Raw genomic sequence first — 26,878 nt, 5'->3', positions numbered from 1 at the left:
AAAAGCCCAAACAAACAGAGGAAAGCACAGTGTACACTAAGTCCCGACATCACAAAATTCTTCCAGCAGCAAAGTGGGAGCGGGGGTGGAGTAGGAACAGAGGTCCTGGGAAAACAGCTCTGTAGCACTAGCTGGCCCAGCAACAGGGAGTCCTTTTTTTAGCCCTCATAGTCAAAGGGGGCTGGGGATGGAGCAGGAAGGAAGCGGCCTTGGGCAAACAGTTCCAGTAGTACTGTCTTCTCCACCATTGATTTTATTGGGGTAACAAGCTGGAAGCCACAGAGGCCTAATTCTCTTCTCACTTGGGTGCAATTCATCCACATGCCACCTATGTCCTCTGACTAGGGTTCACCGCCGGGCAGAAGGAACACGTGATGTACACGTTCCCCTTACAGCAGTTGTAAATCAGGAGTGACTCCACTGTAGTCAGTGGAGTTGTGAGAGCATGAAGCTAAACAGAGAGGAGAGCCAGCCTTAAACCTACCTGTTGACTTTCTTCATTTTAATAGACAGAGTTGGGAGACCATCTTACTAGTGGTGTGCCAGGCTAGGAACATATCAGTGCATGGGGAAAGCACAACTCAAGACCCTGCTGGTAGGTTTAATCCTGCAACTTACATAGGATGTTTTGGACTCTGCATCCCAGCAGTCACAGGCATAATGAGCCATCTCGTTCTCCATGTGCTGTCGGAAGCGCAGCTTATCCGGGGATACACCAACCTTTGTAAGGTAGAGGTAGATTCTGCCAATGAAGTAACCTAGTACAGAGTTATTGATCACACCCTAGAGAGAGAAAGAAACACACACTTCGTTAATTTCCACATCATCATTTTGTTGCCTCAGAAAGACTGGACACAGCAGATACTACACCTCTACCCCGATATAACGCATCCCAATATAACACGAATTCGGATATAATGCGGTAAAGCAGCTCTCTGGGGGGGGCAGGGCTGCACACTCCGACGGATCAAAGCAAGTTCGATATAACGCGGTTTCACCTATAACGCGGTAAGATTTTTTGGCTCCCGAGGACAGCGTTATATCGAGGTAGAGGTGTACTTCCCTTTAGAGGGACAACTTCTTGCTGCAGCATGTGGTAAATTGAGATACAATATGTTTCCTGAAACCCACTGCATCATGAGCTCAGCACAGCAAAATCTCTGTACTGCGCAGTAAAATCTCCCAATGGAAGTGCTGCGAGCACATCAATTGTGACTGAAACTACTGAACTTGTCACGTAGCAGAATACCATACCACGTCTTTGCACTGTACCCAGAGAAACAAATATTTGACAATGGGCTCTTCAGTCTAGCAGAGAGAGGTATAACACGAGCCAATGGCTGAAAGTTGAAACAAGATAAATTCTGACTGGAAACAAGGTGTAAATTTTTAACAGTGCGAGTAATTAACCATTGGAACAATTTACCAAGGGTTATGATGGAGTCTCCATCACGGGCAATTTTTTAATCAAGAGTGGATATTTTGCTGAAAGAGGCGCTCTAGAAATTACTTTGGGGAAGTTCTATGGTGTGTTATACAGGAGGTCAGAACCAGATGATCACAATGATTCTTTCTGGTCTTGGAATCTATGAAAAGGCTATCTTCAAATACTGGAGTTCAGAAGTGTAGCTCTGTAGATTATGGAGGGAAGATTTAACGATTAAGACAGGGAAACTGGGAGTCAGGACTCCTGGGTTCTGTTCCCAGTACTGCCTTTACTTTGCTATGGGACCTTGGGAGGGTCATTCGGCCTCTCTGCGCTTGATCTTCCACCTCTAAAATGGGATTCCTACAAAGTTACCTCAGGGGGTGTTTTGGAATGCCTGTAAGGCAGTTGGGAATCAATGTACGGGCCCCATAATGGGGAGAGTTCAAAGAAAAACGATTAACAGGATTAGAAGGTCTGGAGGAACTTACTGAGGAGGAAAGGTTCTGGGCCAGATAAATAAAATTGAGTCCAAAGGGTTCAGATCAGGCCCTAAACAACAAAATATGTATAGGCTAAGATGAAAAGGAGGGGAGAGGGAAAGAGTGTACAAAAGTTTTCTTACTCCCTCCCACCACTTCTGTCTCCACCCCTCCAAAGAGGCATCATTTTGGCTGCTGGGAATTTGAGCAGTTATTGGTGAATCATCTTTAATTATCATATTGACAGTTTGCGAGAGGTTTTGTTTTGTTCTTTTTGTATTAATTTGCAAGACAAACCCCTCCCCACGTGCTACCAGTCATCTTATACCATCAATACAACACAGTCACCAACGTTCTGTTACAAACATCTAGTATCAACAAGGAATTGTACCCAAAAGTCTCCAACACATACAGACGTAACAGTATACTTTTATACAACAGTGCATGTTATTTACACTGTGGTAACGCCTATCAGCCTCAGTCATGGACCGGACCCCATTGTGCTAATCTCTGCACAGACAGAACAAAAAGATGGCCCCCCAACCTAAGGATTTTCAGTCAAAATGCGTTTCTGTATTATATCATTCAGTGTCTATTTTTAGGTGACCAGTCATGTTCTTTCTTTAACGCACTCGGATGAAGAACCAGGGTTTTGGGGATTCAAACCCAACACACAGCGTATTGGCGTCAGGTGATACAAAAAGGGGGTCTGGATTCTCAGGCGGCCCCCAGCCTTTTAGCAGGTCTTGTACCCTTAATGTGCTCCCTCTCCCAAAAACTAACCTGGAAGCCTAACCTATGCAACAGTGCTACTTGACTGTGTCCTTTCAGTACTGATGAAGGCCAGATTTTGATCTCACAGGTGCCCACGTGGAGTAACTCCACTGGACTCCATGAAGGTACTCCTGATGTACAAGTTTGGAATTAATTTACCCCTGCAAGCATGCTACAGAATTAAGTTGTGAATGGTCATGTGAGTAACATTACCTGCTCAACAGCATCTCCCAGACGCATCCTGTGGGCAGACTGCCCACTGACCTGGGCTTTGGAGGAGTACAGGAGGATGTGGAGATCTGCCACACTCTGGAACTTGGGGTGATACTTCTCACTGGGATCCACAAAGTGCTCAATTTCTGCCATGGTGAATTCTCTAAGCAGAACACACAGAGCCACATGCTAGCATTAATGCACACTTCCCAGGAAGAACCTTCCCCACCAGCCTTTTAAATGTGCTCTAGCCTGTTAAAAAACGCAAATCAGGAGTTTAAACACCAACAAGTGCAGTGCCAAAGGGACAGACAGATTAGAAAGCATGCCATTTTTCTTCAGATGTTGGAGGGTTCCCCCACCCCCTTTAGCTTCTATTAAAAGGTACCTACAAATTCTCTTGGAAGCCTTTAGGCCAGGGGGTTCTCAAACTGGGGGTCAGGACCCCTCAGGGGGACATGAGGTTATTACATGGGGGGGGGGGGTCGCAAGCAGTCAGCCTCCACCCCAAACCACACTTCACTCCAGAATTTGAGAGAGAGGGTGTATTTTATTTATTTATATATAGTTTTTAATTCATAAGGGGGGTTGCACTCAGAGGCTTGCTGTGTGAAAGGGGTCACCAATACGAAAGTTGAGAATCACTGCTTAGACCTTAGTTATCACATCACTGACTCAGAGGGAAGAATGCCACCTACTGAAATACCCAAATCTTTTCCTAAATCATGTGTGTCCTCTGGACCTCTCCCACGCAAGTTATGACCTGGCCTCACCCTGATAACGTTGCGAGATCTAGTTAGAAAACTTCATTGGGGGGGGGGGTGGAGGGGAAGAACCACTCATGGTACACCTTTAAAAATGCAACACTGGGAGCTCCAGCACCATTCTGTTTAAGAGCATAGATGAGATTTAAAACTGCAAGCTTTACCAGTATTCAACCCAGGCCGTCTAAAAACAAACATTTGTTTACTTACTTTGTTTTACTGCAAACAAACAGATGGCAAAAGTATTCTGCATGGCATCGTAAACCCAGAAATTAAGAAATGGTCCGTGATCCCCCATTAAGAAGCCAAATTTTAACTGCATGCCATTGAGATGGCTGTGCCAGGGGAACGACTCAGACACAGGACAACATTTTCAGACGTGGCTGACTAAAGTTGGGCACCTAAATCCATATTTACATCCCTAAATAGCCGGACTTCTGGTGGTAATGGGAGACGTGGGTGCTCAGTAACTTCAGCAGACGCTGCAGGTGGCTCACCCCTCTGAAAACCAGGCCTTCTGTTTGAGGGTTTACAATGAAGGCTCTTGTCATGCAAGATACTTTTGCAATCGGTTTGTCTGCAGCAAAACAAAGTAAATACATTAAACTTCAGGCACTCATGGTGGAAATGCTGGCCATATTTCCCCAAAGGTGGATCTCATCATTTTCCCCTCAGAGATCGTGTTTAAGTGAAAGAGCCTGAGACAACAGAAGCACTAAGATAGCAACATGTAGCAAACCCGCCTGTTCAACAATGGTGTATGTTCTCTTTTACATTATTGCTTCACTATGTATATATTTATACATTAGGTCTTTAACTTCAGTACCTCAAATTGCTTAGCAGTGAGTTACTTTGTGATCAGGAACCTTAAAGAAAGAGTTTTGTATAATCACTAAAGATTTTAAGTTTATTTTGCAAGCACCAGGATGTTATTCTATTGCAGAAAATTACAGCACAGTTTCCTATGAAAGTATCACAAGCCTATAATTTATATTGTATTGGATAAGGGCTTCGGTAACAAGAACTGCCAGTTTACAGATGTAATAAGGAGAACAGGAGGGCTGAAAAAACCTCAGTGCCAGTAATGCCACTGCACCCTGTTAATGCCATAAAATGTCAATATGTTAATCAGTTATCAATTTTACAACATGCACAGCATGTAACTGCAGAGTAACTCCACTGACATCTATCAGAAGCTAAAGTAGTTTCAATCGGAGATCAGAATCTGGGTCTGTGAACCAGAGCTGCAATGCCAAACATACCAGGGGACAAGATATCTACATAAGAAAGACACAGTTTCAATACTAAGGCCATCATTAAAAAGTGAAATGGGTCCATTTTTGGTTTCTTGACCAAGCTTTTATGAGCTTGGTCAGGTAGGCAGGCTTCTTTTCCTTTTTTCAACTAGCCAAGCACAAAGCAATCAGCTTAAGGGTAAATTTCTCAAAGCTTTAGCTGCACAATCTCTCACCCACTGAAGTCTGTGGAAACTCCATGAACATTTTAGGAGGTTCTCCTAGTGCATTCTAGGGCAGGGAAAGTGAATATCGTACCCACTTCAGATGCCACATATGGTAAGCAGAAGGCTTTGAAGATCTGAGGGTCTCTTGCTTGACTAATGTCCCGTAGTACCTTATCTAAGAGATAAAGTCCCTGTTTGTTCTTTGTCATATGATCTAAGGTTGAGACAAAAAAAAAAAAAAACAAAAAACACACTACTCCAAGGTCTAACCAGGTTTTAATGCCAAGTTTTCATGCCTAATACAAATTCTTATCAATGTTTCTGAAGCAAGAGTCTCATAACCAAGATACTCTTTGCCAGTGAACTCTGATTACTTTAAGGCATTTATTATGCAGCTACTCAGAGCCTTTTACAAGGCACAAGACATTCTCCCAAAGAGCAGGGTGGACAGGAAATCAGTGAAAAAGACACTCAGGCCAGAGGGAGCTTTGATTTCCCTAGAGGCAGCTGATCACCTGCCAGATGTTCTGGTGGGGGAGAAGGTTTGCAGTACCTGACTCGGATGAGGCCAGAACGGGGTGAGATCTCGTTTCTGAAGGAATTTCCAATCTGGGCAGCAGCGAAAGGCAGTTTGCCTTGGTTAAATTCCAAAAGGCGTTTGAAGTTGAGGAAAATTCCCTGTGCAGTTTCTGGCCTTAGATAACTGGAAAAAAAAAAAAAAACAAGACATAGGTGGGTGAATGGAGGGGGAAGCAAGGCAAACTTTGTTTCGATGCAAAAATGAGGCAGCCTCATTTGATCTCAGGTCTCTAATTCCAGGCACCAAACATCAAGGCAACATGCTCGGTCGTTCTCAGCAGCAATGTGGAGTTCAACAGGAAACCACAGATTATAAGCAAGCATCAAGACTTGTTTTCTTTAGAACAGCAAAGGCTGACTCAGGTGCTGCATCTAGGGTTCAAGGAGAGCAGGGGATGGTCCACTCACCTTTCTGATTGCAGCTCTCTTCTTATAAATTCAGGGACCGTGCTTATCCTCTCTGTACCCCTCCAATACTAGCACATATGGAGGTGAAGCAAGTCCAGCAATGCTGCCCTTATAGAACCCTCCCAGGGTAATTACACACACAGATTAGCCATGGCCTCATCTTTTTCTAAGCTCATTTAAGGCTTCCGGTGCTAATGCTTACATAGCCCACGGGTGAGTGGGTGTTCCAGGTCCCGCTCTGTGCTAGTCCACAGAGGATGAGTCTGTTACAGAGAGCCTGACTCTTTAGCTCAAGCCATAGCAGCCCACGCTTGTCCCCAGGTCAATCTTTGGTCCATCAACCAAGATGGCGGCCACAGACCACACATGACGGCCACCTTTGCTACGCAACTACCATTACGACAGACTAGCTTCACGCCCCTTCCTGCTTAGCCACAGAGGTCACTGACACCTGTGGAACCAATAATGTTCTGTTGCATGGGGAACAGGAGTCCAGGGCCTTGCTGCCCCATGCCACACAATTTAGCCTACAATGACATACATCCACCAGCCACTACGGCCTCTCAAGTAGAGCAGGTGTACAAGAACTGCATGGGCGACTACAGCTGCGATGGTCCTTCTCATCTTAAGAGTCCATGAGCCTATTTTGCAATAGCAGCTGTAGATCAGCCTGGGGAAAAGACTGGGCAGGAGAGAATTGCAGAGGGAAGGCTGCAGGAGATGAAATGGGGTTTGTTTTCAGTTTTGTATAGATCTCATTTCCAATCCTGGGCAATGGAAAATGACGGTCACTCTTAGGCACATGCCAAAAGAAAATGGGCCGCATGAGGCGGCTACCTACCCCTGCATGTTTCCTCCAGGCCCAATGGAGGTCTTGAACATCAGATTGAAAGACACAGGAGGGGACAGGTCGTTCCCTGTGACGGGAGACTTCACGTTGTAATTCACAAAGAGATCGGCAAGCTCTTGCTGACTGTAGTTGTCCAACTAGCAACAAAACACAAGGATGGTTATTTTAAAATGACAAGACAAGGTTAAAGCAGTGATGGTTCACCCCTTTCCCATCTATTATTAAACACGAGGTGGGGAAAACACTGGAAGAGATTGTTATAGGACTGGAACCCTGTATTTTATTTGGGGGTGAGGGCTAAGGTTTGTAGCAGGGATGGAAGAACATGTTTTGAAAAACTATGGGCCCGTGGCTCAGCTGCAGGCCAGAGCCTTTCAAGGCCCTGCAATCTTTTTAGAAGTACAAGCTCTGAGGTTGGGTATGAAGAGGCAACAGAGTCACTAGGATGGCACCACCACCTACAGAGAACCTCCTTCTGAACAGTTCCAATCAAACCAGCCAGGGCAGGAGGGAGGCAGAAAAAAGGAATTGCTGGGAGGGAGAAGAAGAAAGTCAACTACAATTTCTGCAATGTTTTGCCTCCTTTCAGGTCTTCTTCCTTCCACAACCCTGTAATTACCTGGTGCACCAGACACAACACATGCCAAGCATCACACCTTGCATGACAGCGCTGCCGAGCAGATCTGCAGCAGAGAAGCTGACTGCAGCAGTAAAGAGGTTGCACAAGCGTACTGCCTACTAGCTCTAACCCCCATTTGTTAACTGGAGGTTCCCTGAGTGAGATGTTGCCACCCTTACAGGGCCCTGCCTCCTCCCGTCTCTCCTATAAATCAGAGCAGAAGGAGATCCCTGACAGCTGTGAGAGAGACTGATTTGAAAGAACTGCTGGACTACTACACTTTAACCTGTAGTGTTCAATATTAGATAGGTCCTCTATCAAGGTAACCATACCTCACAGTGGCAGAGATAATTGAGAACTGGACTTGGTGATCAAACAGGCCTTGTCCATCCCTAACTTCTATGATCCCTGGCATATCAGAGAGTGCTCCCAAATTAGGAGCAGACAGGGAGATTCCTATATTAATAGAGTCTAACACTGTAAGAGCACTGCCAGCTTTACATCAAGTTTCCAGCTACAGCAGGGGACAGCACAAGGGGACAAATGTAACAGGGTCAAAGTTCAGTACTGTACTGTGGAAGAGTTATTGACCAGGACACTCTGATGCAATACACTGAGATTCCAGATATAGTACTGCGTGAGACCCATCTGCGCTGCATGCGGCTGTGAAAGCACTTATTCTAAAAGCCATGGGAACAAACATTAAAAACAAGCAACTAAATGAAGACAAATCTCTACACACTGCAGCCCAGGAATGTTAGCCTGCAGTACTAACCATTCTAATTTTCATAGATTATAGGACTGGAAGGGACCTCGAGAGGTCATCGAGTCCAGTCCCCTGCCCGCATGGCAGGACCAAATACTGCCTAGACCATCCCTAATAGACATTTATCTAACCTACTCTTAAATATCTCCAGAGACGGAGATTCCACAACCTCCCTAGGCAATTTGTTCCAGTGTTTAACCACCCTGACAGTTAGGAACTTTTTCCTAATGTCCAATCTAGACCTCCCTTGCTGCAGTTTAAACCCATTGTTTCTGGTTCTATCCTTAGAGGCTAAGGTGAACAAGTTCTCTCCCTCCTCCTTATGACACCCTTTTATATACCTGAAAACTGCTATCATGTCCCCTCTCAGTCTTCTCTTTTCCAAACTAAACAAACCCAATTCTTTCAGCCTTCCTTCATAGGTCATGTTCTCAAGACCTTTAATCATTCTTGTTGCTCTTCTTTGGACCCTTTCCAATTTCTCCACATCTTTTTTAAAATGCGGCGCCCAGAACTGGACACAATACTCCAGCTGAGGCCTAACCAGAGCAGAGTAGAGCGGAAGAATGACTTCTCGTGTCTTGCTCACAACACACCTGTTAATGCATCCCAGAATCATGTTTGCTTTTTTTGCAACAGCATCACACTGTTGACTCATATTTAGCTTGTGGTCCACTATAACCCCTAGATCCCTTTCTGCCGTACTCCTTCCTAGACAGTCTTTTCCCATTCTGTATGTGTGAAATTGATTTTTCCTTCCTAAGTGGAGCACTTTGCATTTGTCTTTGTTAAACTTCATCCTGTTTACCTCAGCCCATTTCTCCAATTTGTCCAGATCATTTTGAATTATGACCCTGTCCTCCAAAGTAGTTGCAATCCCTCCCAGTTTGGTATCATCCGCAAACTTAATAAGCGTACTTTCTATGCCAATATCTAAGTCGTTGATGAAGATATTGAACAGAGCCGGTCCCAAAACAGACCCCTGCGGTACCCCACTCGTTACGCCTTTCCAGCAGGATTGGGAACCATTAATAACAACTCTCTGAGTACGATTATCCAGCCAGTTATGCACCCACCTTATAGTAGCCCCATCTAATTTGTATTTGCCTAGTTTATCGATAAGAATATCATGCGAGACCGTATCAAATGCCTTACTAAAGTCTAGGTATACCACATCCACCGCTTCACCCTTATCCACAAGGCTCGTTATCCTATCAAAGAAAGCTATCAGATTGGTTTGACATGATTTGTTCTTCACAAATCCATGCTGGCTATTCCCTATCACCTTACCACCTTCCAAGTGTTGGCAGATGATTTCCTTAATTACTTGCTCCATTATCTTCCCTGGCACAGAAGTTAAACTAACTGGTCTGTAGTTACCTGGGTTGTTTTTATTTCCCTTTTTATAGATGGGCACTATATTTGCCCTTTTCCAGTCTTCTGGAATCTCTCCTGTCTCCCATGACTTTCCAAAGATAATAGCTAGAGGCTCAGATACCTCCTCTATTAGCTCCTTGAGTATTCTAGGATGCATTTCATCAGGCCCGGGTGACTTGCAGGCATCTAACTTTTCTAAGTGATGTTTAACTTGTTCTTTTTTTATTTTATCCGCTAAACCTACCCCCTTCCCATTAGCATTCACTATGTTAGGCATTGCTTCAGACTTCTCGGTGAAGACCGAAACAAAGAAGTCATGAAGCATCTCTGCCATTTCCAAGTTTCCTGTTACTGTTTCTCCCTCTTCACTAAGCAGTGGGCCTACCCTGTCTTTGGTCTTCCTCTTGCTTCTAATGTATTGATAAAAAGTCTTCTTGTTTCCTTTTATTCCCGTAGCTAGTTTGAGCTCATTTTGTGCCTTTGCCTTTCTAATCTTGCCCCTGCATTCCTGTGTTTGCCTATATTCATCCTTTGTAATCTGTCCTAGTTTCCATTTTTTATATGACTCCTTTTTATTTTTTAGATCGTGCAAGATCTCGTGGTTAAGCCAAGGTGGTCTTTTGCCACATTTTCTATCTTTCCTAACCAGCGGAATAGCTTGCTTTTGGGCCCTTAATAGTGTCCCTTTGAAAAACTGCCAACTCTCCTCAGTTGTTTTTCCCCTCAGTCTTGATTCCCATGGGACCTTACCTATCAGCTCTCTGAGCTTCCCAAAATCTGCCTTCCTGAAATCCATTGTCTCTATTTTGCTGTTCTCCCTTCTACCCTTCCTTAGAATTGCAAAGTCTATGATTTCATGATCACTTTCACCCAGGCTGTCTTCTACTTTCACATTCTCAACGTAATGGGAAACAAGAGCAACCACACACTGAGAATCTTATACAGAGAAACAATTCCCAAGTGTCTAGAGACATCACCACAGGTTTTGATCCAGTACAAAATTTAAAAAGCTACCTCCAAACCTTAGAGATATAATTCTTGTCCCTTGCATACGGCCCAAATGGCTGAGCTTTGTGTCTGAATGGGGGTTGGGGGGCTCAACAGGGGTGCAATCCTCCTCACTAGGCTGGCCACAGAGATGCTCTCTGGACAGATCTGCAACCGTCTGGCTGCAGAAGCATGCATGAGACCAGTCTCTCTCTGAAGAGCAATAGGTGGTGGATCTGCTTAACCAAAAAGCCTCCTGTACACAGAGGCACAGTGAGCCCAATGAGGTAATGGGCACATGGGGTGCAGACATCTGAGCAAGGTCCACAAATCCAGCCCCCAGTCGCAATGTGACGCTATAGCGGCCTTGATGCAGACAGGGCCCTCTGAGCTGTTTTCCAAAGGAACATTTCCTTTAAGGAAAGCAGCACCTTAAGTATATTTAGGAGACTGATGGGCATATAGGGGGATGTACTTGTTTTGGACATTTACGTCTAATGCTACAGCCTTCATGTCCGCTTGAAAAAACGGTGCCCAGTGGAAAGTTAACAACCGACGTGGGAAGCGGCATGTGCTTCTTCTCTTAGGGAGATGGGACAGGATGCCACTCTTGGATGTTTGTACCGCACCGCATCTCTGCCACGTCATTTATCAAGTTTTCATCATCCTCTGTTCAAGCACTGACCTGTGTTAAAACGTTTTCCATTTCTGTCTTTTTCTCAGCTGTACATTTCTTGTCAGACATCAGCTTCTGCAAGTGAGCTGTAAGCATTGGAAGTAGGGAATCAGTTCACATTTGAGCAATATCACTGAACCACTCTACCCCTAAAATTACAAGAATCAAAAGGATTATAAAGCATTCCCACTGGACAAAACGTAATGGGCCAGATTCCCAGCTCCTGTGAATCACTGTAGCTCCATTGAAGTCAGTGGGGTTATGCTGATTTACACCAGCTAAGAATGTGACCCAGTGTTTCCAATCTGTCATTTCTGACATTCTCTAGTTTCCTGTTGAGAGAGGACAATGGGGAATGTTGTGTATATTTAGCAAACAGGACCTGTGTCACTCTCTCCCCCACGGCCCCCCTTTAGTTTAAACCCCGTCTGGGTAAGGCATTGGAAGCGTGAGGGTGAAATCTATTCACATTTCAGAAAGGTTTCTCCTTCTATCGTGTATTCATGCACATACATACAAATTCACTGCTATTGGCGTGCACAGCCTTTTCTTTTCTTATTAAGTGTAGCGACCCTCCACAGGGCAAGTGATCAGTGGGGAGTTGAACCCAGGACCTCTAGATCCAAAGTATAGCTCTCTACCACTTGAACAAAATGATTTGGTCCACTAGCAGATAGTAACACAGGTGGCTTTACTCTGTGGATCAGCCATAGAGGGGACATACACACTCTTGGTTAGCATGTTACATAAAGGCAAAGAAAATATTAAGTTGAATATTCTGAGACCACTTCTTAATGCTAATATCTATTAGATGCAGAACAATATCACCAGGGGAACGATGGAAGGCCCTTTGGCATGAGCCATTTAAAGCTAGACTGCACCCATCCTTCACTTGACCAGGGGATGGACAAGACGTAGATCTGCTCCATCTCCAATGTCTAGGATTCCATGGCTTGTTTAATACAAATCAATGTAAAGAATCACACTGATTTTGCAACCTGGCTGGATTCTGAGCATATAAAGCTCAACAGTACCCTTGAAATGCCTCCTCCACGCAACAAGTCCAGGCCAGCAGCTTTGTCCTGCAACCATCTCTCTAGTAAATTTAACCTGAGATTCGATCAAAAAGCAAGTTTCAGGCAACACCAGAACAATAAGAAAAGTAAGACCAAAGCATGGCCTTTATGTGCTTTGTTTAGATTTGTTAGATGGAAGGTCAGGCTTGTTATGCAGGAAGCCAGACTAGATGATCCAATGATCCCTTGTGGCTCAATCTATGAATTATTAGAAAATAAAAATGAGATCTTTGCTGTACAGTATTTCTATTAGGTGAAAGTCATTCCACTGCAGATGTCCCGTGCATCACTTCAGACCTTAATACAATGTTTAAATGGGGTGGAGGGCTTGCAAGGGTCACCTACGCTGGGTGATTGTTTCCCTTAGTGAAGCATAGACATTAATATGCAAGAGATTTACTAGGTCATCTCGTCTATCCTCATAAGCAGGGCATTCCCCTACGGAGCATAAAGCACTCACAAGGAATCTCTCAGCCAGTCCTGCCCTCAGAATGTACCTTTTAAGAGATGATCAGCCCGAAAACACTCCCCATTTTTCACATCTTTCACCATGAAGTCAGCAAATTTTTCTACATGGCCAGAGGTCCTGGAACAGAAGACACTACTTTAGAAACACATATTGTCACTTGACAGCACCAGAGTAGCATGTGAGCCCACAATGAAGACCGACATTAAAGAGATCTCCTCTAAACCAAGCAACCAAAGTGCAGGCTCATTCTTGCTTCAGTTTACGGACCTGTATTTAGTAGTTTCCTCATTTAGAAATTGTCTGTGGCCATAAGGATCCTTGAGAAAGCCTGGATACCCCCCGAATCCATTTTAGGTTCATACATTGTGGTGCTATTTTACTGGCCCATTCTCTTTTGTTTACTGCATAATTACTGGAGCAAGATAAGGATGCATTTGTGTGGGGAACTCGATGGGTCAGGTGACTAGCGGTGGCATTTGGACACTCACTCTTCTGTCATTGGTTTGAGTGTGACCCAAGCTGTTACCAGGTGAAAGTCTTTACTATCCAGTGCTGGCTCATTGACCCATCTCAGTGGTCTCAATCCAATTCCCAGAAAGCATCCACACCACACCACACCACCATGAGCATACTAAACTGCCAGTTTTAGCAGAGGTGCTAGGGACGGGAGAGGTATGGAGACTGAATTACACTCTCACCCTTCGAGGTGTTGCCTCCAGGGCAGGGTTGAGGCACACTTCGGGAGCTGTATGAGGCCTATTGCTTTGCTGCTTTCTGTGCTCTACCTGTGCTGTGGATAAACAAAGGACTTCAGTCTCCACGGCTGGTACCATTCACTAGTACTACAGTTGTACTGTTAATGGATAGTGGTGGTTTCTGCCAGGCTTCCACATGGAGAGGAAGCAATGTTCAGTGGTTAGGGCACTAGTCTAAAACTTGGGAAATCTGAGTTCAAATCCCTGCTCTGCCAGACTTCCTGCGAGACCCTTAGGCAAGTCACCGTCTCGGCGCTTCAGTTCCTCCATCTGTAAAATGGGGATATGAGCACCCCCTAACTCACAGGGGGGGTTATGAGGATAAACCCATTACAGATTGTGGGGCTCTCAGCTATTACGATAATGGGGCCCATATACAAACCTTTGGGCTTGTAGATATCTACTTGAACAGCAGCTTCCACTAACTACCTAGCTAAGTGCAGCCACCTAGATATTCTGCATCGCTACAAGGTACCAGGGTAGCAAACTGGGTGACCTAGTCTCATATTCCTGTGGTTATTTTTACAAGGGCTTGCAAAGAAATCTATCACTAGCAGAAACGAACACAAACTGCAAGAGAGAAGGGCCCATATTTACTTCAGAACTGGCTCTGGGGTGAGCATGGTGCAGTCTATCTCTAGAATCTGATCCTCCTGTATAAAGTGCAGTCTCCAAGCTTGGATAATGTTGTTCTTCAAAGCACATCCAACAGGCCCAAAGTCATACAGGCCACTAACACCTAGAAGAGAAGTAAAATATGGGTCACACCATCTTACACAGCAATTTTGTTTTGATTAACAAAAAAAACGAACAAAAAACAACCCAAAGCCCACAAACTACAATGTTTCAATTTTTAGGTGTCAGTCCAGGTTATTTATTGGGCACCCTCTGAGTACGAGCTGCTTCGTAGGAACCAGAGTGAAACGGGGTCTGCCTTCAAAAGCTTACAATGGGAAGGATTGATCCTGCCAAGTGCTGGAAGTGCTCAGCACCCACAAGAATTGGGCCCTAGGTGAGAAAGTTAATACAGTTCAGTCCCACAATGCACTGGGTGATCAGCTTGTGGCCAAAACTCAACCAGATTCAGATACTTGTTCTATAAATATACAAACCACACTTCCTCCTCCAGTGGATTATTCCTGGGGAGTATGTGGAAGAAAATGTATTTGAAGGCGGGAGCTGAATACAGAGAGAAGTTGGACACTTGTATATTCTGCGGGGAAGCTGTACTTTAACAGAACGTATCCTACATACACCCACCAGTTTATACTTAATGAGGAAAGGAAAGTAGCAAATATGTTACAATGAAAGAAAAGAGCAGAAAGGCCCAGACTGTCAGCCTGTAAACGCCACATTGAAAATTTACTCCGGAATCTGAGGTCACGCAGGAAAGACACGCAGCCTGACAGAGAGCGTTATTCTAATGCAGTGGCTCTCAACTGTTCCAAAACTACTGTACCCCTTGCAGGAGTCTGATTTGTCTTGAGTACCTCAAGTTTCACCTCACTAAAAAACTATTTGCTTACAAAATCAGACATAAAAATACAAAAGTGTCACAGCTCACTAGTACCGGAAAATTGCTGACTCTCTCATTCTTACCATATACACATCTACCCCGATATAACACGAATTTGGATAGAACGCGGGAAAGCAACTCTCGGGGGGAGGGGAGGGGCACGTAGCTGTGCACTCCGGCAGATCAAAGCAAGTTCGATATAACGCGGTTTCACCTATAACGCGGTAAGATTGTTTGGCTCCCAAGGACAGCGTTATATCGGGGTAGAGGTGTAATTAAAAATATATCAATTGGAATATAAATACTGTACTTACATTCCAGTGTATAGTATATAGAGCAGTATAAACAGGTCAGTGTCTGCATGAAATTTTAGTTTGTACTGACTTGGCTAGTGCTTTTTATATAGCCTGATGTAAAACTAGGCAAATATCTAGACGAGTTGATGTATCCCTTCTCCATACCCTACGCATACCCCTGGTTGAGAACCACATCCGGTTATCTGAAAAGGTTTGACTGCCATATTTAGCCACTTGCTCAGTGCAACTCCTTGACAAGAGTTTCACCGCAGTAACAAGATCGAGAGCAGTAGCAGAAACTGGTATTTGAATGATGTTAACATTAACTTGGCCAGGAAAGTTCAGAGAAAGACGTACGGATATTAGGAAAGAAGGCAATCACTTGGCTTTCAAAAAAAATCCCCAGCCACCCTATTTCCACTAGCTCCCTGGACAGTATACATTCCCTCTCTGATCTTCCTATTTGCATTCTGAAAGCACAAGATGGAACTCATGCCCACACATACTTGAAAGAAGTTTCGAGACTGGGTAAAGCCAACTTTCCAAAAACCCACTGATGTTTCATATTATTATTAAGACTATGATTTAGTCATGGGTATTTTTAGTAAAAGTCATGGACAGGTCACGGGCAATAAACAAAAATTCACGTTATGACCTATCCATAACTTTTACTATAAATACCCATGACTAAATCTTGGGAGGGCTGTGCAGAGGGGGGTGCCCCGCAGGGGGGAGCGCCCCAGGGGGCTGCTGCTGGGGCCAGATGTAGAACCAACTGCCGGGGACCGCTGGAGCAGTGGCTGCTCCGGTTGCCCAAGGGACCGCTGCACGGGCTGGCCCCAGGACCACTCCAGCAGCAGCCAGTGTGGCTGGCTGTAGGGCCACCCAAGCAGCGGGCTGCAGAGCCACTCCAGCAATAGCCAGTGTGGCTGGCCCCAGAGCCAGCTGCTTGGGTGGCCCTGGGATCAATCACACTGGCCTCTGCCGAAGTCACGGAAGTTGCGGAAAGTCATGGAATCCATGACTTCTGCGACTTCCATGACAGACACGGAGCCCTAATTATCATCATCATCAACAACAATGTAACATGTCAGGTGAACATGGCACTTCATAATCGTGTAGAGACACTCTACCCTAAAGTGATTAGAATTTAAATTTGTTTAAGCTTGTACCTCCATAAATAGCAAAAGCTTGATCATAGAAAAACCTCCGCTTCAGAGTGTCCTCCATTTTCGTTCTGTCCACAATGTCATCCTTGGGCTGTAAAGCCAGCTCCTGTAAAACAGGCAGGGCGAAAATAAACAATGGTTCCAGTTACTGGCAGTAAAATGAATCCTTCCTCAATCACCATTATGGGACAAAATGATCTCTGTTCGAAAGTAGCCTTCACAGGCACCTCCCAGATTGTGACGTTCAAATTGGAAGATACATGCCTAACTGCTAAGGTGAACGTCCAAATGCCAGATTTAGCCACCAAGTTTGAAAAGCGAGCTCTGTGAGCTTAAACACTTGCACAAGTATTGGGAGGTTCTGGATGCTACTGGGATTTTGATAACGAGGCTTATGAAGAGCATCCATGTTGTGATATGTTGAGGAGAAATTTCCTAGGCATCTGTACAACGAGCAACGACTACTTCTAAAGCACACTTCCTCTGAGACACTTAGGGTTTCTGTATAACATAATATAAGCTATAGGTATCAGATGTCTAATGGTAGCATTTGACTGAAGACTAGGAATATGTTTTATACCATCCTCGTTATCTGAATTCAAATATCAGACAGAGCAAATACAATTGCATGTATTCCACATGATTACTGTAAAACGATGCCGGTAATAAAAAACAACAGTTTAGACTCAGAACATATGCCTTAGATGTCACTTTCCACATTAAGTTTTAATAACTATCATCAACACACATTATGACAAAAGATATGCAGAGAGAACACCTACTTTTCATTAAACAAGTGTATAGGAATTTCAGTCTACCCACCTAACACAGATTTTTATACCACACCCATTGCTGTGATATCTGATCACCCACCCCATTCATTATTGACAGTGGTTTTTTCCCCATTAAGACATTAGAGCAACGGAATCTATTCTGACAAATGACTTACAGAATTTTTTGTTTCTAAAACAACTCTATAAAGTGGACTAAGGTACTCTGTCAAGGTTAAACTAAAACCTTTTACTCTGAATCTTCTTTGGCTTATATCACTAACTTAAAGAAGTATGGCCAACATTTTACAACTTGGGTGCTTGCAGTTAGGTACCTAAACCCACATTTAAGCATATAAACAAAAGAGGCATGATTTTCAGGAATGCTAAAGCATCTGTAGTGCCCATTAACTTCAGTCCAATAAGTAGGGCCCTACCAAATTCACGGCCATGAAAAGTGCATCACGGACCATGGCATCTGGTCTTTTGTGCACCTTTACCCTATACTATACAGATTTCACAGAGAAGACCAGCGTTTCTCAAACTGGGGGTCCAGACCCAAAAGGAGGTCACAGGGGGGAGGGGGGGTTTGCAAGGTTATTGTAGGGGGTTGTGATATTGTGACCCTTACTTCTGCACTGCCTTCAGAACTGGGTGGCTGGAGAACGGCAAGTGCTGGCCAGGCGCCCAGAGCTGAAGGCAGTGCCGCTGCGAGCAGCAGTGCAAAAGTAAGGGTGGCAGTACCATACCATGTCACCCTAACTTCTGCGCTGCTGCCTTCAGAGCTGGGTGGCCAGAGTGGCGGCTGCTGGCCGAGGGCCCAACTCTGAAGGCAGCAGCACAGAAGTAAGGATAGCAATACCATACCAGGCCATCCTTACTTCTATGCTGCTGCTGGCGGTGGTGATGCCTTCAGATCTGGGCTCCTGGCTAGCAGCCGCCGCTTTCTGGCTGCCCAGTTCTGAAGGCAGCGCCGCCACCAGCCACAGAGCAGAAGGGTGGCAATACCGCAATCCCCCTTCAATAATCTTGCGACCCACCCTCTTTTGGGCCAGGACCCCTACAGTTACAGTGAAATTTCAGATTTTCATATCTGAAATCAAGAAATTTATGATTTTTAAAATCCTATGACCATGAAATTGACCAAAATGGACCATAAATTTGGTATGGCCCTACCAATAAGTAAATCTGCCTGATTAAAAAAAACAGAGCTGATATCAATTTAAAAGAAGACAGCTGACCGTGCCAAAACAATAGCTTTACAGTACAGACTGAGGAAGGAGAGAAGTACACTCTGTAAGGACTAGAGACATCTCAAAACTGCCAGGACTTCTCAGTGGGAGGAATGAGTTTCTGACAAGGAGATGGGGGAAAGAGGGAAATGATAGAGGCATTGCCTGACATCGAATGGCAAAAAAATGGTCAGCGCTTCAGGAGAGACCCAAAACAACAGGAGAATATAGGAGATTCCAGGCCCTACCACCAATATGTGTTGGATCACTATTAGAGATGCAATGCTAAGCTGGCTATGTTGCAGTTACTCCAAGGAAGGAGTGGAGTGTAACTATTTGGCTTCACTCTTTTTAAGGAGTGGAGAGGGGAGCATGTGATAGCTGCAAGGGGGATGTCTACATTTTTGGGCCCTGCGTAAGGGCTCAGCCATCTACTGACTTGAGAAAATGGAAACAAGTTGGTATTTGAGCCCAGCCTATATCCTCTCAGAGGAGCTCTCAAACACAGACGTGCCCTACACCGTTAAGGGTTTGGAAGCCGACCGTGCCCGCTTAGAGCGACACCTCCCCTTTACATGCAGCCAATGTGGAAGTCACAGGGCCAGCGTGATACTGTTAGTTGCTCAAATCAGCAGGCATCCACGCTGCTGCGTTCCACTCAAGTTGCCACTGATGAACATGCATGGCTGGAAGCCTCGCCAAACAGGAATGACAATAATCAACACTTGTGCTGACAAGGACACGTGATGGTGTTGCAAGGTCATCCTGGAATAAATATGAATACAGCCCACACACATTGTGTAACTGACAAACAAGCCTCTGCACCAGATCCTACACACGCCTTTCCCATGGAAAAGGAGTGGCTGAAAGGGGTGCCAAGACTCCTAACCTGACTCACAGCCTCTCTAAATGAAGTCTGTCAGGATTACAAGACATAACCAGAGAACAGATTTTAAAAAAATTAGTCACCATAACCAAGACTAGCCATGAGCAAATCGTGGGTTTTAAAGCGTGGTTCCACTCTGAAAAGTGACTCAGTCTTACTCAGATTGCCTCCTTGTGCATCTCCAGTCATAGCTGCTGACTTAAGAGACAAATAGCTTCTCACTCTGGCCTGCTTTGAAGAACTAATTGAATTATTTAGATTTGATTTTGGTGCTCTAATTATTAGCTGAGTTCCACGCACAGGAGCAGCCTCCGCCCTTTGTTTACGTACACCACCACTGAAGACAATAAGGTTACACAAATGTATCTAATGAAAAAAAAAGGGGGGGGGCGGATTCTCTTATCTGGTAATATACAAGCCAGAAAGTACCCAGAACCTGCTCTTAGATCTCAAGGTGAGTTTGCAGAGCTGGTTAGGGGTGTGTGAGGAAGATATATTTTTACTCACATATTGAGCAAATTTGATCTGGGAATCAAGACAAACCTGGAACCCCACAATGTCATTTTTAGAGCCCCTTTTCAGAAAAGAACTGTATTTTAAAAACGGACCACTTAAATTTGGCCTTCAATTTGGAAAAAAAAACATGGTAACTGGAATTTTTTTTTTTTTAAATGTGTTAAGTTACAGTGAACAGAATAGTTTTTAAACAAAAATCCCCCCTGCCAGGTTTGTAACTCAAACATTGTGTAAAGAATCTGAAAGTGAAACGTACAAAGTGACTTTACAGGGGTTTCATTTGGCTAGCTGACAAATGCAAAAAGTAAACAAAGAATAGTGACATGCACATTGGATTTTAAAAATTCTTTCCCTTTTGATAATCTAAGCTCTTATCAGCAATGTAGGGAAGACATATATTTGTTTACAACATGTGATTTTTAAGTTGACTGCAAGTTATAAAACAACTCTACTGGCTGGGAAGGAGTCATGGGCACAGCAGTGGAAGGCATCCAAACTGACAACAGTGACTGGCTCTTGAATCTCTGTGGCACAAACAGCAAGGAAGAAAAGAGAAAGCAAGGAAAGCCAAGGAAGAACAGTCCAAAGACAGCGACAGAGGATACTGAATGCGCTGGCATCACCTGGAAAGAAGTAGCACAACCACACAGCGACCATAATCACTGGAGGAACTGGACTGCTTGATGTGTCAGCCGCACAGGAGGAACTAAGGTAAGGGAAGTTATCAAGTGGTGTCAATCACTAGCTTTGCCATCTATGCCACTGAACTGACCATTTTATAATTAAAGGTAAGAGATTACATAGTCCCATGCTGATATAACATGAATCCTAGGTTAAAAAAGTAGATTGGAACATAGCATCTACTGGTCAAGACAGTCTAGCATAAACAGAGAGACAAAGTGCGTGAGGTAATATCTTTTATTGACAAACTTCTGTTGGTGAGACAGGCAAGCTTTCCCCGAGCTCCACCTCCTCTTTTAAATGTATAAAATTTAAAAAACACCACCACTTGACTGTAGGAATTCAAGTATGCTCATGCAAAACCCTCTAGACCACAGATCTAATTCTCAGACTCACCTTGGCTTCTAGGATCTTCTTCCGAGCCTTGAGCTCTGCTACAGCTCTGTCTACGTCCACCTGGGGAGCCTTCTCTTCTTTCAGCTTTCTTACCAGTTCCCCCTGAGGAAGAACACAGGAGAATCTAAGATATGGATTCCATTCTGAAAGGCAGGTGTGAGGGACAGTCCGCTCTAAAGACTGCCTGAGAGTTTCTATAACCACATGGAAACTGGCCAAGGTACTGGAGGTGGGGGAACACTTTGAAATTGGAAAGTGAGCATCAGCTGAGTTTGATAGCATTAAAGAACCCCAGAAGTAACTGCTTCCCACCCACTTGCAATTATTTTTATCTCAATGTGTGACTACAGCCCCTTAAAAAAAAAAGTCTATTTGAATAGGCACAAGCACTATTATAGTTATTAGAGTTTCTCTGATGTTCATGGAAAAGAAACCCATGCTTTTTTCAGGACAGCAGGTTATCAAAGCAATGTAGGAAATGAACACAACTTTATGAGAGAGCAAGACACAGTAGGACCTTGGAACCAGACTAATTACCATCGTCTTGCAAGAGTTCTAGAAGGGTTTCCCTATCCCACATGGTAAGGATTCCCGTCCCCCAAGACCCAGGAAATGTGACAGGCAAACAATCATGTGGAATTATTAACCCCTACATACTCTATAATATGGCTTTACAATACTTTTGGGGACTACGTCAACACTTCAGAGCCTATTTAGCATAGCCCCCTAGCGGGATGCTGCTGACACCAACAAAAGGAGTTTTTCTGCCAGTGTAGGAACACCATCTCCCTGAACAACATTAGCTATGTTGACAGAAGCACTCTTCTGTTGCCAATAGCTGCATCTACACAGGGAGGTTTGTTGGCATAGCTACGTCGATCAGGGGGGTGTTTTTCACACCCCTGACCAACACAGCTGCATCAGTATAAACTGTAAGCAGTGGCTGTAGATAAATGCAGGCAAGAAGAAGAATTAAGTTAAGTGAATGAACAGTCTTTCCCTCCATCCCCCAAAAAGGAATGATCTAGCCAAAAAAAATTGTTTATCTTGAATTACTGAGGGAGAAATGTTGAGAGGCAAGGAACAAGAGAATAGAGACAGCTACAGATGTGAAGTACATGCAAAAATCAATAACTTCCCTAGTTTAATGCTCCCAGTTTAGCATCTTTCCTGTACCTACTCTTCTTTCATTTTAAAAAAATGTGAACCTGATGTTTATTTTTTCTACACTGTCAGCTTTGTTTACAATCTGTTTCTCCGGCATGATGCTCAGCCCTAGTGAAATCACTGCACACAGGCAATGAGACAGGAAACCTAGGATTTCATGTTTCAGGTTGGGGAAAGAGGGGAGCTGACTTTATAATGGCAGAGAAGTGACAGTAAGTGAATTAAATAAAGAGGGAACAAAAAAATGTGACCAGCTGGGCTAATAAACTTCACGTCAGCTACTATAACACAGTGGATAAAGAAAGTTGGCAACTGCACTTGACTGCTTCCTTCCTGTTAACCAGTGTAATCAAAATGTGAAAATTTCACTCCAAGGCTGCTGGGTTGAACTGCAATTCCAGGCTAACGTGGCAGAGGGAGGGATCTGAAGGAGGAAAAAAAAAAAGTAGTAAACCAAACCCCTCTTTGTTGAGTTAGGGGATCTGCAAGGAAAGAAAGTCAAGACAAAGGGTCCAGGGAACTACTGCAGACTCAAAAGAGTTCATGGCACTGCTTTGCATTCGGCACCAAAACAGTGGTATGCAGTGGCTCTTTGTTCCGTACGACAAGGAAAAAGACTCGGACACACAGGGCAGAAAAAGAAAAAATGAAGTCAACAATTATGCTTGCTGGACACAATTTAATTAAAGACACGAGCCCAGCCCGGAGGAGGAGGAGCACACAGCACTATTTGATGTGGCAGATTTTGCTGCAGCTTTGTCCCAAACAACAGTGAAGCAGAGAGGGACCCACCCCTGAATCACAGCAGATTATTGCATCAGGCACTGCTGCAGGAAGAAACACCGGCTTGGTCCCCGAATGGGGACACTCTCTTTCTCTCTAGGTCAAGGCTCCCTCAGGTTTAATTAAATTGCATCTACCCTCCGTTTGGATTGGACGAGAGCATCTTTTTCTATTGCAAAGACACCTTAAACACCCTCCTTTTATTATTACCATGGCATGTCACGCCATGGAAGGCTGCACCTGCATCATTCATCTCTCCCACCCCAACCTCTATCTTACGCCCCACATTTCTGCCCCATTCCCAAGAGCACGGGGAAAGGGACATTCATATATTTCTGTTTTAAAGGCAGGTGGCAACTCCCGAATTACTGGTATCGGAAGAAAGTGAGTCAGCTGGGTTTAGCGATTATAATTGCAATTACTCGGAGATTCCCCACCAAGGCACTCAGTCTGCTGTACAATGAGTCATAACAAAAACTCACTGAAGTAGTGGTGTAAGTTTAAAAAAAAAATAGATCCACTTACATAACGGAAATATGTAAGGGGCAAACACACACACAGATCCAGCAATATATAAGGAATACATGTACATGTGTGTGGCTAAACAGGGAGACTATATAGAACTAGCTATGCTAAGAAGGCATGAAAGGCACATAGAGCTCTAGGTCTAGCTATGAAAAGGTGTGAAGAATCCACAAGCCGTAAGAGGTATAGGCAGAAATAGATAGAGATGAGAAGGGTGCACAGAGATCAAGCTGTGTAAGGAGAAGGGGAATACACAGATCCCTCTAGATGAGAAAGAAAACAGGGATAGAAGGGCACAGTCATATACTTCCAGCTTTATTACAGGAAATGTATGCTCCTATATGCCCAGCTATAAGAGGGAGGAGAGATAGAGCAAGGCATTCTTATTTAAAAGGGAACCGTGAAGCCCCACTGTTACATTGGGGACACATACATATACAACAAAGACCCTATACAGATCTAGCTCTTTAAATTGGGGGGGCGGGGGGGGAACACCACAGAGACCCAGCTCTATGGACTGGAAGGGGAGACAATCCATAGACCCACCTCTGAACAGGGGGAAGTGAGCCTATATAGACCAACTCTATACAGGGAGAGACACCATGGTGCTCTATGGGGGAAAAGACACCCTATATACCTAATTCATATGGACACAGTTCCGTAGGGTAGAGAAAACTATAGAGACCAATTCTATAGGGGAGTCACCACCTCATACAGACCCAGTTTCATAGGTAAAGGAGAAGCTATGGAGCCCAAGGAGACACCCCACATAAGGGCTTCATTGGAGGGGGGATGCTATAGAGCCCAAGTTAGAGCCCAAGGACACACACACCCCATACGGACCCAGTTCCATAGAGGATGCTACAGAACCCAGCTCTGTAGGGGAGACACCCCCCCCCATACAGACCCAGGTCAATAGGGGATGCTCTACAGCCCAGCTCTGTAGGGGAGACACACCCCCCATCCGGACCCAGGTCAATAGGGGATGCTCTACAGCCCAGCTCTGTAGGGGAGACACCCCCTCCCCCCATACGGACACAGGTCCATAGGGGATGCTCTAGAGCCCAGCTCTGTAGGGGAGACACCCCCCCCCATACAGATCCAGTTCCATAGGGGATGCTCTAGAGCCCAGCTCTGTAGGGGAGACACCCCCCCCCATACGGACACAGGTCCATAGGGGATGCTCTAGAGCCCAGCTCTGTAGGGGAGACACCCCCCCCATACAGATCCAGTTCCATAGGGGATGCTCTAGAGCCCAGCTCTGTAGGGGAGACACCCCCCCCCATACGGACACAGGTCCATAGGGGATGCTCTAGAGCCCAGCTCTGTAGGGACCCAGCGGCACAGGGTAAAGGGGGAGCAGCAATACAGGGGGATCCGGCGGCCCGTCTCCGGTACCTGCAGCCGCACCGCCTGGCGGAGCGGGTCGAGCAGCGCCTCGGCGGCGGGTCGGTCCATGCCGGCGCTGGCCGGGCGGGGCGGGGCGCGGGGCGCTGCCGGCGGCCGGGCGGAGCGGAGGGGGGCGGCCGGCGGGCGCAGCAGCAGCGCGGGCAGGCGGCGGCAGAGCAGCAGCAGCGGCGGCGGCAGCAGGGCGCTAAGGGGCGGCATGGAGCGGCGCGCGCCTCGGCCCGCCCCGCCGCATGATGAAATCCCGGACGCCAGGCGCACGCAGCCCCCGCCGCCGCGCGGCACTTTCCGCACGGCCCGCCAGCCCGCCGCGCCGCGCCGCAGATTCGGCACCGGCTGCCGCCGCCCAGAGCCGCTAGGGGCCGCTGCGGGGCACCCGCCGGCCGGCGTGGGGTGAGCCCAGGAGAGAGACGCGAGCCTGGGGGTGTCTGTGCCCCCCCCGGGATCCGAGCCTGGGGGTGTCTGTGCCCCCCCCGGGATCCGAGCCTGGGGGTGTCTGTGCCCCCCCCCGCGGGATCCGAGCCTGGGGGGTGTCTGTGCCCCACTCCGGGATCCGAGCCTGGGGGGTGTCTGTGCCCCACTCCGGGATCCGAGCCTGGGGGGTGTCTGTGCCCCCCCCGGGATCCGAGCCTGGGGGGTGTCTGTGCCCCCCCCCGAGATCCGAGCCTGGGGGTGTCTGTGCCCCCCCCCCGCGGGATCCGAGCCTGGGGGGGGTGTCTGTGCCCCCCCGGGATCCGAGCCTGGGGGTGTCTGTGCCCCCCCCCGCCGGATCCGAGCCTGGGGGGGGTGTCTGTGCCCTCCCCGGGATCCGAGCCTGGGGGGGGTGTCTGTGCCCCCCGCGGGATCCGAGCCTGGGGGTGTCTGTGCCCCCCCCGCGGGATCCGAGCCTGGGGGGTGTCTGTGCCCCCCCCGCGGGATCCGAGCCTGGGGGTGTCTGTGCCCCACTCCGGGATCCGAGCCTGGGGGTGTCTGTGCCCCCCCCCCCGGGATCCGAGCCTGGGGGTGTCTGTGCCCCCCCCGCGGGATCCGAGCCTGGGGGGTGTCTGTGCCCCCCCCCGCGGGATCCGAGCCTGGGGGTGTCTGTGCCCCACTCCGGGATCCGAGCCTGGGGGGTGTCTGTGCCCCCCCCGCCGGATCCGAGCCTGGGGGGGGTGTCTGTGCCCCCCCGGGATCCGAGCCTGGGGGTGTCTGTGCCCCCCCCCGCCGGATCCGAGCCTGGGGGGGGTGTCTGTGCCCTCCCCGGGATCCGAGCCTGGGGGGGGGTGTCTGTGCCCCCCGCGGGATCCGAGCCTGGGGGTGTCTGTGCCCCCCCCGCGGGATCCGAGCCTGGGGGGTGTCTGTGCCCCCCCCGCGGGATCCGAGCCTGGGGGTGTCTGTGCCCCACTCCGGGATCCGAGCCTGGGGGTGTCTGTGCCCCCCCCCGGGATCCGAGCCTGGGGGTGTCTGTGCCCCCCCCCGCGGGATCCGAGCCTGGGGGGTGTCTGTGCCCCCCCCCGCGGGATCCGAGCCTGGGGGTGTCTGTGCCCCACTCCGGGATCCGAGCCTGAGGAGTGTCTGTGCCCCCCCCGCGGGATCCGAGCCTGGGGGGGTGTCTGTGCCCCCCCCCGCGGGATCCGAGCCTGGGGGGTGTCTGTGCCCCACTCCGGGATCCGAGCCTGGGGGGTGTCTGTGCCCCACTCCGGGATCCGAGCCTGGGGGGTGTCTGTGCCCCCCCCGGGATCCGAGCCTGGGGGGTGTCTGTGCCCCCCCCCGAGATCCGAGCCTGGGGGTGTCTGTGCCCCCCCCCCGCGGGATCCGAGCCTGGGGGGGGTGTCTGTGCCCCCCCGGGATCCGAGCCTGGGGGTGTCTGTG

The 26,878-nt window shown here is 47.0% G+C and overlaps 1 protein-coding gene across 1 annotated transcript in view; it reads right to left on the bottom strand.

Moving 5' to 3' along the window:
* GARS1 (glycyl-tRNA synthetase 1) overlaps positions 1-25,157 on the bottom strand; it is a 42,151-nt gene extending 16,994 nt beyond the window's left edge. The window contains exons 1-10 of the mRNA XM_054016591.1: positions 25,019-25,157; positions 21,146-21,247; positions 16,668-16,770; positions 14,281-14,422; positions 12,957-13,045; positions 11,393-11,469; positions 6,950-7,095; positions 5,675-5,824; positions 2,896-3,058; positions 619-783 (exon numbers count right to left, since the gene is read on the bottom strand). Of these exons, the coding sequence (XP_053872566.1) occupies positions 619-783; positions 2,896-3,058; positions 5,675-5,824; positions 6,950-7,095; positions 11,393-11,469; positions 12,957-13,045; positions 14,281-14,422; positions 16,668-16,770; positions 21,146-21,247; positions 25,019-25,078 (1,197 nt within the window). The 5' untranslated portion in view covers positions 25,079-25,157. The remainder of the gene's footprint in view (positions 1-618; positions 784-2,895; positions 3,059-5,674; positions 5,825-6,949; positions 7,096-11,392; positions 11,470-12,956; positions 13,046-14,280; positions 14,423-16,667; positions 16,771-21,145; positions 21,248-25,018) is intronic.
* Positions 25,158-26,878: the final 1,721 nt, after the last annotated feature.

Source organism: Malaclemys terrapin, chromosome 2 (genome assembly GCF_027887155.1).
Source record: "Malaclemys terrapin pileata isolate rMalTer1 chromosome 2, rMalTer1.hap1, whole genome shotgun sequence".
NCBI lineage: Eukaryota > Metazoa > Chordata > Testudines > Emydidae > Malaclemys > Malaclemys terrapin.
Note: the sequence above shows the minus strand (reverse complement) of the source record. Positions and strands in the feature narration are given on the sequence as shown.